This window comes from Pundamilia nyererei, unplaced genomic scaffold (genome assembly GCF_000239375.1).
Source record: "Pundamilia nyererei isolate P.nyererei 1_Seehausen unplaced genomic scaffold, PunNye1.0 scaffold00175, whole genome shotgun sequence".
In the NCBI taxonomy this organism is placed as follows: Eukaryota; Metazoa; Chordata; class Actinopteri; order Cichliformes; family Cichlidae; genus Pundamilia; species Pundamilia nyererei.
Window position 1 is genome coordinate 125,931 of NW_005187576.1, and position 14,438 is coordinate 140,368.

At 41.0% G+C, this 14,438-nt stretch overlaps 1 protein-coding gene across 1 annotated transcript; it reads right to left on the bottom strand.

The window, feature by feature from the left end:
- lonrf2 (LON peptidase N-terminal domain and ring finger 2) lies at positions 1-13,641 on the bottom strand. Its single transcript, XM_005746204.1, has 12 exons — positions 11,929-13,641; positions 9,585-9,703; positions 8,224-8,346; positions 7,490-7,648; positions 6,929-7,154; positions 4,528-4,627; positions 4,300-4,414; positions 3,930-4,051; positions 3,632-3,818; positions 3,407-3,541; positions 2,997-3,146; positions 1-2,624 (listed from the first exon to the last, which is right to left on the bottom strand). The coding sequence occupies exons 1-12, from the start codon at positions 12,671-12,673 to the stop codon at positions 2,466-2,468; spliced, it is 2,340 nt and encodes a 779-aa protein (XP_005746261.1). The 5' UTR covers positions 12,674-13,641; the 3' UTR covers positions 1-2,465.
- Positions 13,642-14,438: the final 797 nt, after the last annotated feature.

A 14,438-nucleotide genomic window follows, 5' to 3' on the forward strand; every position in this document is an offset into this window, starting at 1 on the left:
CAGGTGGACACGACTGAATGTGCTTTCCTTTATTTGCAATAAAAAATAGGTATAAGAGCTCCCTTTACAAATACGCCAGGGAAATGCAGCACATTGTGAACACTGCTCCCATGCAGAGAGCACGTGACTGCAGTGGAGTCACAAACATTTGAAGAGGAAACGGCAACACAGAGAGAATATGCATTTATATGCACACTGACAATGTAATTATAGCCACGACCTAATCTGCTTAAAAGTCTGCATAAAGAGACTCAGGACGCTCTTTATTATTGACAACTGCTGAATTCCATCTGTAGGATAAATATATAGAAATCTCCTTTCAGACATTTAAGTAGAATTTTCTCATTTACATTCATTTTCTCACTAAGAAAATCCACACGTGCAAAATTAGGTCATGAATTTTTAAAAACCTCCATTGCTCTTGTTTTCTTCCCCCCTTTTTGGCATGCTTCATATGTTATTGCTAACAGACACTGTGAGAGCTTGAAATTGTGGGTAGAAACCCAAATTTAACTACCAGGTACAAAGAAACTCCAATTTAAGGCCAATTTAAAAACAAACCAAAAACGACAAACAAAAACTTTAAACATTATGCAAATTTGGGTTACAGGATCATTAATGTGCGCCGATTTTAGGATTTTTAAATCAACAACTGTTGATGCCAAGTGCCAACAGAAACAGATCTGTAGCAGCAAAAACATTTACAAAAGAAGAAAAAAAAATTAACTCTTTGCAATTGTTCACATCGACATGTCTGTCAGGCATCAGAGATACATAGAAAGTGCTTGGGTGATTTCATATCAACATATCCAACTGCTCATTAGAAAAATCCAGGAATTCCATTACAGTGTGCATGTAAATGAACAGGAAGAGGATGAGAGAGAAAGATTGTTGAAACGTTCCTTAAATAAAACATTAAAAAGGCCTTAGAGTTACAATTATACACAGAAATTCACCCAAATTAAATTTGAACATATACATACACTTAAGGGCATAGCAGAGTGAGAGAAACAAACATAAAAATACACAATCAGCCCCTATAACTACATCAGTCCCAAAGATATGCTACATTTAGGACATTAAAAATAAAATATCCAGATCAGCATTATCAGGATGCATTGTTATCTGCTCTTTCCTAAAGCTAGCACGACTTGAGTGATGGAGGTTTAAGCTTTAGTCTTATGCTCAATCGCTCTTCAGAACTAGTGCAGATGTAGAGTTGCACTTGATCTTACACACCGCAGTGTGTGATGGTTTTTAGTGTTAGCATGAGTGAAATCACAGTCTCAACACAAAGGCTTTCATGGCATTCATTCCTTCCTTTCACACAATCTGAGGTACTGATGCTTATGCACCAGAGTTTCGGCTCAGGAAGATTTCAAGCGAGGCATCAGCTGCTTGTCCACTTTTTATTTTTTATTTATTTAATCCTTACCAAGTGGGCCGGGCAACCTGGCAGAAACACCTGTATCTGTCTTTTTATTGAAGAGTGGATGGAATCACAACGCTGAATCTGACTCCAGAGTAATTTAACTCCAGGGTAAATGGCCAAATTATAAATGTAATGCACACTGATTTTATTCTGAAAGCTCTGACAGGAAGTCTGGATTTGTATCTCCTCTTTTTTGCCGCCTTTTCGGGGTGTTGGTCTGCCCGAGTTGTTCCTCGTCCACCATGCTGTCTTCTTTAGAAAATAAGCTACACCTTTCATGATAAATACTGCATTGTAGGAGTGCGGTCCTAAATGTCACAAGTGAGCCTGATGAAATCTGTATAATATAAAGAAAACAAAAATCCGATTGTGTATGTGTAGTCTTGGGGGAGGAAAAAATATCTACAACCTACAGCCTGGCCAGTACATTCACATGTGCTGCCATCATGCAGTATTTTTGCCTTTTCTTTCTTCACACATCGCTGGGGTTCGTTTGTTTTTGGTTCCCAGTCGTGAATCCTGAAGACTGCACAGCTCTGTTCCCATTTTGTTAAACACTGCTTAAAATGTATAGGAAAAAAAATCCTCTTGAACCTGAACACACTGCTTATGTGAGAACAGGTTTTTGTTCCTTCATAAAAAGAGCCCATGTTGACCATAATGAAAGCATTCCTACTCAGCTCGATTGATTTTTCCTCCTACAAGACTGAGAACGCCACATCAAAGATCACTGGTTTAGAAGTGTGTTGTGGTCGGGTTCACTCATGAGTAGTGAAGCTGGTTGGGAGATGCTGGATAAAGAAAGAAAGCAGGAACACCTTCATGCCAGCGCTGTGACCCACCTGATACTCTCAGCAGAACTGACTGAGGGCTACGTGACACAGGAATGAGCATCTGAGAATAAACTGACGCAGGAGAGAATGAACGAGTAAACACGTACAAAGTGAATCAGTCAAGGAGCGACCCGACGAATGACCGAACACGTTTCTGAACTGCATAGATGCCAGAGCGGTTCTTCCAAGCAGCTCCTCCATCACCGTGGCCTCTTGCGAGTGACAAAGATGAGGACTCTTCGGATGGCAATGAGGCGATCCTTGAGGGAGGTCATGGCCAGGATTGTGAGCTGGGCACGGTTTTCCAAGGGAAGAACAGCGAGCAGCCACCAGGACCAGGCTGGACCACTGGGACTGGCCTGTAGTACAACAAAGATTTGTTCAATTTAGAAACACCTTCAGTGGTCACATGACTTAGCAAAGCCCTAGTTTTCTAATAGAGTCATTTTATGTGACTTTAGAAGACAACTCTTTGTTTTAAAACACACAGCTCTTCTATTTTGCCATCTGCAGCCAAAACAGTTACTCATGTAGGGTATTAAAAAGCATGCAAACACTGGGAACCTTGCCGAATATGAAATGCACACATCCATTCAAGAGCAAAAAGAATTTTCTGTGACTATTCCTGAGATGTTGCTGATTTTCTTTCTTTCCTGCCATCACAAGGTGTTTATCAAACTGCGCCTTTATTTATAAATGAAAATCCGTGAGTCAACACTGCACTTTCAGACCTGTGGGTCCGGGTCTTTGCTGGGAAGGTGTCCAAAGTGGCTGTGTATCTGACTCTTCATGTTGTCTTTCAGAGATGTGAACCAGCCGTTGGCCTGATCATACACGGAGTCGTGCAGCTTCAGAAGCTCTGTTAGCTCTTCCCCCGCCACCTGATCAGACAGACATATTTTATGTGTTTTAGAAAAAAACAAACAAAGACATGTTTTTTTTCCCTTTCATATGAAAGGACTACATTTGCCAGTGGCACACTAGCAGAGACTCAGGTTTGTTTTTCTTTGCACTGCTGAACAGTGACAGGCAAAACCCCCCCGAGCTCTGCTTTGTGCCACTCTGATTGTCAGTAGTGCGATGTAAAGTGTCTGAAATGGTTCTACTGACAGAACATCAGCACATCTCTCCTCACGCCCACCTTCTTGTCTTCCAGGTACTCAATCTTAGCAGTGTTGTAACCATCTCTCTGGCCGTGGCTGAGGACCTTGAACCGTGACACGCCAATGGTGTCAACCACTGAACGGCCATCGGGAAAGAACTTCACGTCTCGCACCTGAAACACAGTATTTCATATCAGCACTCATATGATTTCTATCTGACTGCTCACAGGGACGCACAAGAAAATCTGTGAAGAAAGAAATACCTGCAGCATACAGCCATAGTCAGCAAAGCCTTTGAGCTCATCAGCGATGCACATGCCAAACTGCTTGGTACCAGTTTCCATTGAGCGGCGAATCATCAGGCGGTAGCGTGGCTCAAATACGTGCAGAGGGCAGGGGATGGTGGGGAAGGCCATGGTACACACAAAGATGGGCACTTCCTGGTTTAGACTACAAGAGACAAAGTGAAGAAATTGTTACTTTTTGTGTGTGTGTTTGAATAATCAATAGGTTTTCTAAAACAATCGTGAATGTGTGCACGGGTGTGTTAGTAAAACTGACTTGGAAAGCTCCTTCATCTCCTCTTCATGGATTTTCTTCCTCTCTGCCAGCTCATCTCCTAGGTAACGCTGCAGGACTTCCTCCATCAGCAGGGTCTTGTTGTAGCCCCTGCTAGCTAGATACTGTAAAAATACACAATAGCACATTTGCCTGCACATGAGCATTACAAAGAAAAATATTACCGTCAATTTATTATTAAAGATTTTATTCATTCATTCTTTTCCTGAATAAGTGAAACCTGCATTTTTTTTGTCTAATCGACAGTTCAAAACACCTTCCATCACATGCTACATTAAACATTATGAACACAGAAAAGAAAACACTAAACAGGAGTCACACTGACATCACTACCCTCTATGAACAAGTGTACCTCAGACAGATTCTCCTTGCACAGAGGACAGTTGGGATTGTGGTCCAGACAGCGTTCCAGACATTTGAGGCAGAAGGTGTGACCACAGGGAGTGGCCACAGGCTCGTAAAACAATCTGGACGACAAATGAGCAAAAGCACCCAGCAGAATGCCAACATGACAAACTTGCACACACTAATTTAACAGGTCTTAAGCTGCAAATGTTGAAACTGAACTGGGTGAGCTTACCTCATGCAGAGTGAACACTCCAGATCTCCACTGTCCAACAGCTCAGCAGGAACTGATCTACCTCCACAAGCAGCAGTGGTCTGACGGATCTCCCCCTCATCTGCACAATAAATTATCATCCTCAGCACAAGTTTGAGCAAAGCAAGATTCCTCTTTACCTCAGCAGCACATCAAGTACAAACATTAACGTCTGTATTGTTGGCAAAAGTAGGCTCAGGAGTTTTCTTCAGTAGTGGAATAAAATGATTCATTGAAATAAATCATTTTAATTAATATGGAAAATGCTAAATTTGCTTTTCATTGTTTTCTAACATAACTAAAAGACCAAAACTTATTTCTGTAGAGATGAGAAACTGTTTCTAAATGAGCCGATCAAATTTAATGCCTCATCTACTGAATAAGAACGGCTCCTGGCTGGTAAACAGAACAGCTGCAGTCCACCATCGTCATACCCTCTACAGCAGCTTCTGCTAACACCAAAACTAAAACATCTCAAGAAGAGAGGGAAAAAAACTCTGTTGTTGTTACCAAGAGCAAACACAATGCACTCCTGCTATATGAAGAACTGAGACAAAGAGACACTTATTTTGAAGCCAATCTCCTCCCAGCAGTAGACAAATCATTAGTGTTAACATGCTGCATGTCTAATGTGTCTTAAATGGTACGCTCAGAGGCAAGTGTTGTGCTGAAACTAATTCTGCAGGACAATCAGACACTGTGGAAATGTTAATGAACTCAAACGTGTAAAACGCTGTGTAGAAAAGAACTGTGCAACAGAAAATACTGTTTAATAGTGATTATATGTCCAAAAAACTCCCTCTGAGGAATTTCTCAGCTGTGGTGCTGTATAATGATTATGTAAGCATCCAACCTAATCATACACACCATAAATCCCATATCATAAAGCTGTCATCAATTCAATATACCCCTGCAAGATGTGGGTGTGTTTTGGGGATATTGCACCAAATATGAGGATTTAATAAAATACCCATCTAGATAAGCTATACTGCATAGTAACGCAGGGATCTGTAGATACATGTGAGCCTCATGGAAGAGCTGTGCGTGGCTGATGATGAATGAGTATCTTAACGTTTAAGACCGCCACAGCTTTCTAGTCCATTACCTAACAAACCTGATTTGCGTGACCTACATTCTGAACATCCGCTTTTCATTTTCTTGACACAGATCTCGTTTTAAATAGTAACACTACATGCTAATGCTATTTGGAAAATTACATGACTGTGACTCATTTTCCTTTCATTATGCAGCCAAGATTTGGGTAAAATTACGCCCTCGTTTTTTGCTGTTACACTTGAAATAGAAAACAGCTTTTCGCAAATTTTCTGGACAGATGTGACGACTAAGGATTTCTCAGTGTACGTTCAAATTTAACGCCTCTGCACTGCTCAGAAAAGAGGGAGAAGAAACAAAATGCCAACAACCTGCTGTCCTAATCCATGATCAATATAACAATAAGAAAAACATAATGTAACTCATCAGTTTAAATGAACCATTCAGTATCTCACAATGTCAGTGAATACACTAAATTACGAAATTAGATTTTGGTCCTGAGTAGTCAGATTAGCTCAAGTTACTGGAGGCTGAGTCAGAATCCTAAAAACCCAAATAAGGACTCCTTAAGAAACTTTTAGAATCCTTCAATATCTGATATCTTTCAAAGAAACCAAAGAAATTCTTCAAAACATTGTTGCTATTGATGTCTTTATGTATGCAAAAACTGTTCTGTAGTGCAGGTTTTAGAGAGGATGTGACGTTCAGAGATTTTAAACCACTAAGTAGGACTGAGTGACTCTGTTGCTGATCCTGTTACCTTGTTTAATTTGACCTCAGTGTAATTTGCAGTTAGCAGGCTTTTTGTCAGTCTGTTAAATCCATTTTCTTCTCCTACACATACTGTATTTTTGTCCTGTCAAATTGGCAAGATTTGAGAATTATCGATGCAAGGTCATTATCAACTGGATCCTTGTGAAAAAGGGTAGAATACATTCATTTTGCAATAATGATAGCAAAGAGGAGAATGAGCAAATGGTAAGTAACAACAGAATTGGGTCACTGCAGTTTAGCAGTGGTTCAGTATTTATGGCAATGAACATCAACTGTGGTTCAAATCATGAAAGGGGGAGCATGTGATGATGCAGCACTGTTTGAGCCAAAGAGCAGCATTTCCACCAACTGAAGGATACACTCATTCTCCGAAGGGAGTAATTCCTGGTACTATGTGTTCCACTTCGTTTGCAACTTTAAGCATCCTAATTGAATATGGAGTGCCAATGATGATAAAACAACCCTACCAAAAATATCTACATTTTACCTTTTTCCACTACAGGGGTTAATGTAAAGAAATAAAATTATATTTAACTGAATTATTTTGGTTTCATACCAGCTCTGAGAAGTTTAGAGGGAGGGCTGAAGGTTGCTGAAAGTTCATCACTCTTGTGTTTCCTCTTAAGGCCACCAGGGGGTGCTGGCAGTGCAGCCAAAACATCAGCCAGGCTCTTTGTGCTGCCCTCCCCTGGAGAAGGGTCCGATTTACCAGCAGACAGAGCACAGAGTCTGGAGGATGAGTCGTCCACTGGAGGGCTTTTAGTCACAGTGAACTCTGAGTCCTGGAAACACAAACACACACAGACAGAAAAATACGTTAGCATATCAGGTGGATTAAAAAAAAAGAAAAAGAATGATTAGTTCAAAAGCACCTTTGTGGAAGATCTATACATATTCAGAATTATAGAGAGTATTAGATGCTACTACAACAACTCTCACTCGAGTAGTTTTGGGGTTGGTTGCAACAGATGTAGTTGTTAAGACCACTTATATATACATGTATCAAGATTCAGTCAAACACCTTATAAATAGCTACTTTTTTTCCTTCTTCCTTATTCACAAGCGCCAACCGCAGCGAGTACTTTGATTTGGCAGATTCTTATACATATACAGTTACCTGTGAGGAGGATGAGCCTGGTTTCTGTGGAAGTGGCCTCAGGGAACTGAGCAAGGCAGGAGGTTTGATGAGACGCGTAGCCAGGCCTCCTTGCAGAGGGTGCAACGGCGTTGGAAGATCCTCATTCTCAAATACAGAGGAGAACAGCTCGCCCAGGACCTTCAAGGTGAAAGAAAACAGGTGGCTAATTAACAATCGCAAAGAAGTAAGCACAGGAAAATTTACCACAAGAAAGTCGCCAAAAACAGGATCAAAGACAGCTGTATACTCATTTGCACTCCCCATTTATATCACTCTCAGGAAAACTGAAGAAAGCAGAAGGCTTTAACTTAAAGCACTTACACTTTCTTAAATCATATTTTGAACAAAATCGATTTTATTCCCATTTCCTTTAAAGGGTAGAGCCATATACAGAGAGGCTTTGTAATGACACTGGCAATAGCAGAATTTACAAATGAGAAACCTTCTTTCAGCTGCAAAACTGAGCATCAGCAAAACTAATTATTCTATCACGTAGTTATGTGGGCAGCGCATGGTTAGCGCCGTTGTCTCACAGCATGATCTCCCTGTGCCAGTTTTCTCCAGGATCCCCAGTTTCCTCTCATGCTCCCAGGACATGCAAGTTTATTTAAAAGCTTACCCGACTATAGTTTGTTAAGAGGTTCTGAGAATTCTGACTTGTTTTAGTCCGTATCAAATTACATATTTCACACCAACAAATGGTTCTGTCTTACCTTCTGAGCTTCCAGTTTCACTTTGGCCCAGTCGGGCTTTAGTGCCACACACAGGAAATACTCTTGTAAGGCTTCATCGTTCCGGCCTGCTTTACTCAGTGCTGTAGCTTTCAGATAGTGAGCCTAAAAATGACAGAAAACTTGTGTTTGATTTTTGAGGCATGGGCTGTGATAATGACATTTCTAATAATAACAAGATTAAACCAAATGTTCCTCCTTTATGACGTTTTGAAATTTACAGTTTAGAGAATTTGTTACCCAGATACACAACTATTACTGGTACACGCACTGACCCCTTGAATAAAGTAATAAAAAGGAACATTTTTTCCTCCTCGTGACATGCAAATTCTAAAAATGTGACCACACAATAATGTGTGTTGAGTGGATGGACACTGGTCCAGGCTATCTGACTATGGCAGAGAACCTACATGTCACAGAAGATCAAGAACATCATTGTACCATTATTAGTTTCAGCATCTTTTTATTGCCAGAAATAATGACTGGTAATACAGGAAGCAGAATATTTATTCACGGTTTATTTTTATACAGAGAAGTAGGTTAAGCAAACCATGCCACACACCACAGCATTTATAACCTAAGCTAGTTTGCATTACCTGTTGGTAATGGGCCTAGATGGGCTTCACACACACACAAAACTTAAACAACAAATTATATTAAATTATAGACACCAACAGCACAGGGCAGAGACTGCAGTATAATAAAGGTAAAATAAGACTGCACGTCCAATTCATCTTTAAAAACCGTTTTAGTTTAAGTTTATAATGATCTCAATCAGGCTTCAGTTTGAGTTCTGTAAGCTAATAGTTCCACATGTTAATAAGACAAATAGAAAAATGCCATTTTCCAAAATGATTTCTGTGCCCTGCAGTTTCTAACAGATGTGCTGCACGTTACTGAAGCCAAACCTCGAACAGGAACCACAAAGTCACAGATGAATATGTGAGCATTTGTATAATAATTGTGGATTAGCAAATTGCAACAAACATTGAAATACTGCAATCTTGCTGGCTTCTTATCCAGAATTTGCCCGTTTGTATTTCATCATATGAGGGCTGACTGTTTGGAGTGATGCTTGTGACCAAAAGGTTACACAATAACTAATAACAATGAGAATGTATAAAAAGGGACTGACAGCATGAAATGGCAAATATAAGTTTGTTTTTGCAACTTTGGTCACATTTGAGCAGCTGGACTCTCAGTGACAACTACTGAATGCTGCAGCACTTAATATGAAATGTGACTATTATCTTTAGTCTTGGTCTTCATTCTCACTCAGGTACATTTAATTTTGTCCTATAAATCACTTCAAACTTTTCCCCAGTTCAAATTGTTCATCTTACCTCTGTCCACAGGGTTTTTAGCCTGCAGAGACTGCTGGCATCCTGCACTGCCTGGCTGAAATTCTGCATCTCCAGGTGCAACTCAGCCCGCTGATGCAACAGTCTGCCTGAAGAGGGCACTGTATACACAGGGATGAACAGACATCAGTTCATTGGATAGGTCTCCAGGCAATAGACTGTTTTTTCTAGGTCTAGGAGAAGTAGGGCAATAATGTAACATGTGGCATGAGACCAGTTACACGTGTTAGAACACCATGTAACTTATGTTAAAACTCTACTAACTGACATCAGCCACACCAGCGGACATTAACATTTAGTCTCATCTGCTTGGAATGCATGCCTACATAAACACACTGCTTCATGCATCACGTACGCAAATTATGCACTTTACTAATGACCAGATAAAGTACACACTGTACCTAAGTTGGACTTGTCGTGCGTTACTTAACCAAACTGTCATCACTGGTTTCTTTGAGAAGGATGAAAAAGTTCCAGCCTAAAGTATATTTAACCCACTTTGTCTGAATGGCTTTTAGTTGTCAATAAGCAAAATAACACTCGCTGTCATCTAAGATTTCAAAGCGACCTGATAGTTAGTTCATAACATAATATACAAGTTGAACAGGTATTCATAACGAAACAAAGACATTTGTGGAACAGCTAAAAATGGCACATGGTTGTAAAGAAACAGGAAGAAAAGTTTGCAGAAGTTTAGATGTTCAGTTGCCACCGTCTTCTAGTGTTAGTTTCATTACTAAGTGTGTGTATGTGTACACAACAGAGCCAATGTTTCAGTGCAGAAAAAGCAACGCAGTTTCTACAATATCCGTGCAGCTTAATAAGGGGTTCAGAAATCTGGTGTCTGAACCTCTTTGGCAAACTTTGCCTATAGGATCAGGACAATCAACCAAAGTATGACAGTAAACAAACAAGAGGACCAGCCTATCATCAATGTGTGGGACATAATAGTTGAGGGAAAGTATAGTATAGAAAGAACTACATGGCTCCGTTACCATAAAAACCGCAACTAATAACATTTTTTGACTCATCATTTATCTGACTGCATTTTCTCCATCTCTTTACACAGATGGAGACCATTTGCAAAAATGTAAGACTATGCTTTACATGCCATACCCTTGCACACCACACATATCAGGACATTATCTGCTAAATTTATAATTCAATTACATGCAATCCAAATGACAGATACCAGACGGCCTCCTGCTGTCTTTGTTGGGAAAACACTGGCTGGCAGTGACAAAACTGTGAAAGCACTCTGTCCTCCCATCACCCAGAGTCATTCACAAGACAGAAGGCATGAATCAGTATTGATCTGGGGAGAGAAATGCCTGAAAGGATGCCACAGGGATGGTGCATAGTCCTTTTATCTGAACTGTGACTTCAGAATTTTCAGCTAAATCAGGCTGATCAGTTTTATAAAATGACATTAAAGCGAGAACGGCAGAGAAAACCAAAGAGGAGTCTGAAAAAAAGAATTACAATTAAAAGCTGCTTTAATAAGTAGGCCAGATGTGGGAGGAGAAGGAGGAGTCAGTTTTAACTTTCTGAGGATTCAAACTGTGCAACATGATCTTGCCATGGCCCATGATTAATGAAACACACTGGCTGCCTTTATGTAATGTGCCAACATAACAGAACACTCCGTTTTATAATGTTTAGGACAATTTGTCCTTAAAGTTACCAGAAAAATAAATAAATAAAATAAATGAATAAATAAACATGAAGCAAATGAGGGTGTTAAAATAGGCTGTTGTTTTTCTGTTTAAGTACAATTAATGACCAACTACCGTTCACCCAAACGTTACCCAACACTGCTTATCCAACACCATACATAAGGGGAGGAGTTAAGGGTTATGTCAACCCAGAGACAATACGATGGCCTTCTTCTAGAAGGACACTGACCCAACCCGGCCAGACAAATCTGATGAATGTATTCATACAGTAGCGACTGAGCAAATAAAATTTTCAGTTTACATAACGGAGATCACATAACAGTGGAAAAACTAAGTGAGGCATCAAGTCCAGAGAACTACATACAGACGTCCCCTCTGCAGCTCTGTAAAAACAGCACAGCCCTGCCAACTATAAAGAGAAAAGCAGCATTAAACAACCGCTTTGCTGTTTCTTTGCGTGCACGGGTAGGCTGTGTACTGCTTTGGTAAAGAGGGACGACACGTCACGTAACACCACACCTCGCTACAATCCAGATAGGAGGGGGTGGCGCCCCTCATCGGTGACACTGAGAAGTTAAGACTTAAAAAGTAGGTCATTGCACAAAAACATTACACTTTTAATTGCAACCTGTCAAGTTAAACAGTCTTACCTAGATCCACTGCTCCGTTGTATTTCTCCAGAGCCTCTAAAAGATTCTGCTTTTTCCACGAATCCTCTCCTTCGATCCATAATTTCCTAGCTTTACTCTCAGTTGCAAACAGTTTGTCCAAGAGGCCACTGAGTACAACGTTTATTCTCCGGCCGTTCGGCAGTCCTTCTTTCCTGCTCAGATTTTGTTTGCAGTGTACACAGTTTGTGACAGAGTCGTCATCTGTGCAGCGTTTGCAGAAAGTGTGTCCACACTCCACGGTTGTAGGCTCGTGGAGCAAACACTTGCAGAGATGACAGGAAAACAAGTCCAGGGCTTCATCATCCTCACACTCCCCACTATTTTGAAACCCGTCTTCCCCGCTGCTGCTTTTTTTGCTCCCGTTTACAGTGGCGTGGATGCCCAGCTCTTTCTCACGCAGAGTTCGGGCGATGGTTTCCACCAGGAGTTGAAGCTCCTCCGGGCGCAGCTTGCCAAGGCTGGCCGCTGTACAGTACGAGTCCAACGCTTCGGATATCCGCCCGGCACGGGATAGCGAGTCGGCCTTCCTCAAACACAAGCCCCTGTCAGGCTGGTGGAGATCTGCGAGTTGGGAGCTATAGATCTCTACGGCCAAGTTGAAGTCCCCGGCCCGGCTGACCTCTTCTGCTACCTCCAACATTTCAGGGCAGATCCCCGCAGCTCCTGGATTGGAGAGCGGGTGGACGAACGCTTCGCCCTGGTGAGACCTTAGTCCGGTCTCCATCTTCTTCTCCCGACGGGAAAAATCAGACGCTTAGAAGACTATGAGAGTCACTGAGAACATGGCACAAGCATACAAACTCCCCACCATAAGAAATCATTTCCCCAGTTATTGCACACTATCTTTACCGTTTTTAAATGTCAACCCAGACTTCCAGTTGTGTCCAACTCTCAGTGATGGCCATGAGTCCGATCCATAAGACCTCAACCCAGATAAAACAGGGGGCCTGTGTAGCATGGCTGGTCCTCGATAAGTCCCAGTATCTGATGTAGTTTCACTGCAAACACCTGGAGGTTGAAGGTCGGCGTTATTTATTACAAAAACTTTCAGCGTATCGAGGACGTCATCGCTCCCTTTACAACGCGGAGGTAGTTTTATTTATGTCCCGTCTAAAGACAGAAACTTCTTTAGAAGAAGAAAAAAACCACACACACACAAAATGAATCTACGGCATGTTTAGGTACGAACCGGTGGGTAAAATCCAAGGAGCTTAGTAAATAAGCAGCTTAATTTCCATGGATCGTGCTAACTCGTAGTTATGATGGTAAATGTCCGCAATAAAGGTCAGGTTTCGAGCCAGAGAAGTCCCATATAGAGTGGATAAATGCTAGACCCACAAGCTCATCATTTCTCCAAGAAGTCACAGCTGATCGGCCGCGTTTATATAAGAGAGCCCGGGAGCAGTTAAGTCCGGGGAGCCAGCTAACGTTACTACTGGCTAACTGGACAACACATACTGCCACTTCGCAGTTTGTTAAACTCCGGAACTCTTTCCAAACCGATATCCCCCAAAAATGTGCATTTACACGACCTCGAAAGTCATTTCTTCGTCTTTTATGGCGAGGAAACCCAAACAAAAACAAAGCTCTCGCCGAAGGTATCCATCTTGGTTGTTAGCCAGCTAGCTTTGAGCTGCTAAAGGTTCTGCTTTGGGATTTCGCATACAATTCGCCGAAGCAGACGCAAGACCACACGTGACACACGAGACAAGCTCCTATTGGCCCTTTATGTGGCTCACTTATATAACTCAATAATATTGTATAACCTTTGCAGATATCGCTGAATGAGTGTCTGTGTGCGTTACCAAAAGACACTTCACGTTTTTTAAATTTAAACGAGGTCTCACACATGATATTACAAAAATAGCCTCGAGTAAAACAAGAGAAGGCAGCTTTCGGTTCTGGTTGAGTTACTTTATTCACTTTAACTTATAGTTTCATCTGTGGGAGTTGTTTCATTGTTTTATGTAATGCTTTATATAAGCAGTGTGTCAAGTCTGGTTTTGGATTTAAAATGCGGACGACATGTTATAGTTAAGATCTATTGCTTAAGCCAAAGGGGGGGGAAGTCTGATGTACGACCTTATCTTCTGGATCAAGTAAAGCTTTTGTTGTGCTGTTAAATACTCCATAAAGCTGTGACCCAATTTAGGTAATGGGAATCCACACAAGGGTGAATTCTTTTAAACAAAAGAAAAGGTTGTACAGACCCTGCTGCTAAGTATGCACAAGGACGCAGCCAAGAGGGTCCCCAACAGCTCTAGGTGCACTGGGTTCAAATTCAAATTCAAATTCAATTTTTATTTGTCACGTACACAGTCATACACAGTACGATATGCAGTGAAATGCTTAGACAATTGCTCGTGACCTAAAGAAAAAAAAAGGCTATGAATAAGATAGGAAATAAATATGAAAAATTAAAAAGGGTCAATTTAACTAGGAAGAATTATAAAGTATAAATTAAGGTTAAAAATGAAATAACTGTACAA

What these genes read in the sequence shown, in the direction of transcription:
- lonrf2 (XM_005746204.1), bottom strand. Translation starts at nt 12,673, where the DNA reads ATGGAGACCGGACTAAGGTCTCACCAGGGCGAAGCGTTCGTCCACCCG. An exon ending in CTCTAAACTTCTCAGAGCTG is followed by an intron (nt 4,628 to 6,928) that starts GTATGAAACCAA and finishes TTTATTGTGCAG; the next exon opens with ATGAGGGGGAGATCCGTCAG. An exon ending in ACTATGGCTGTATGCTGCAG is followed by an intron (nt 3,542 to 3,631) that starts GTATTTCTTTCT and finishes ACTGTGTTTCAG; the next exon opens with GTGCGAGACGTGAAGTTCTT.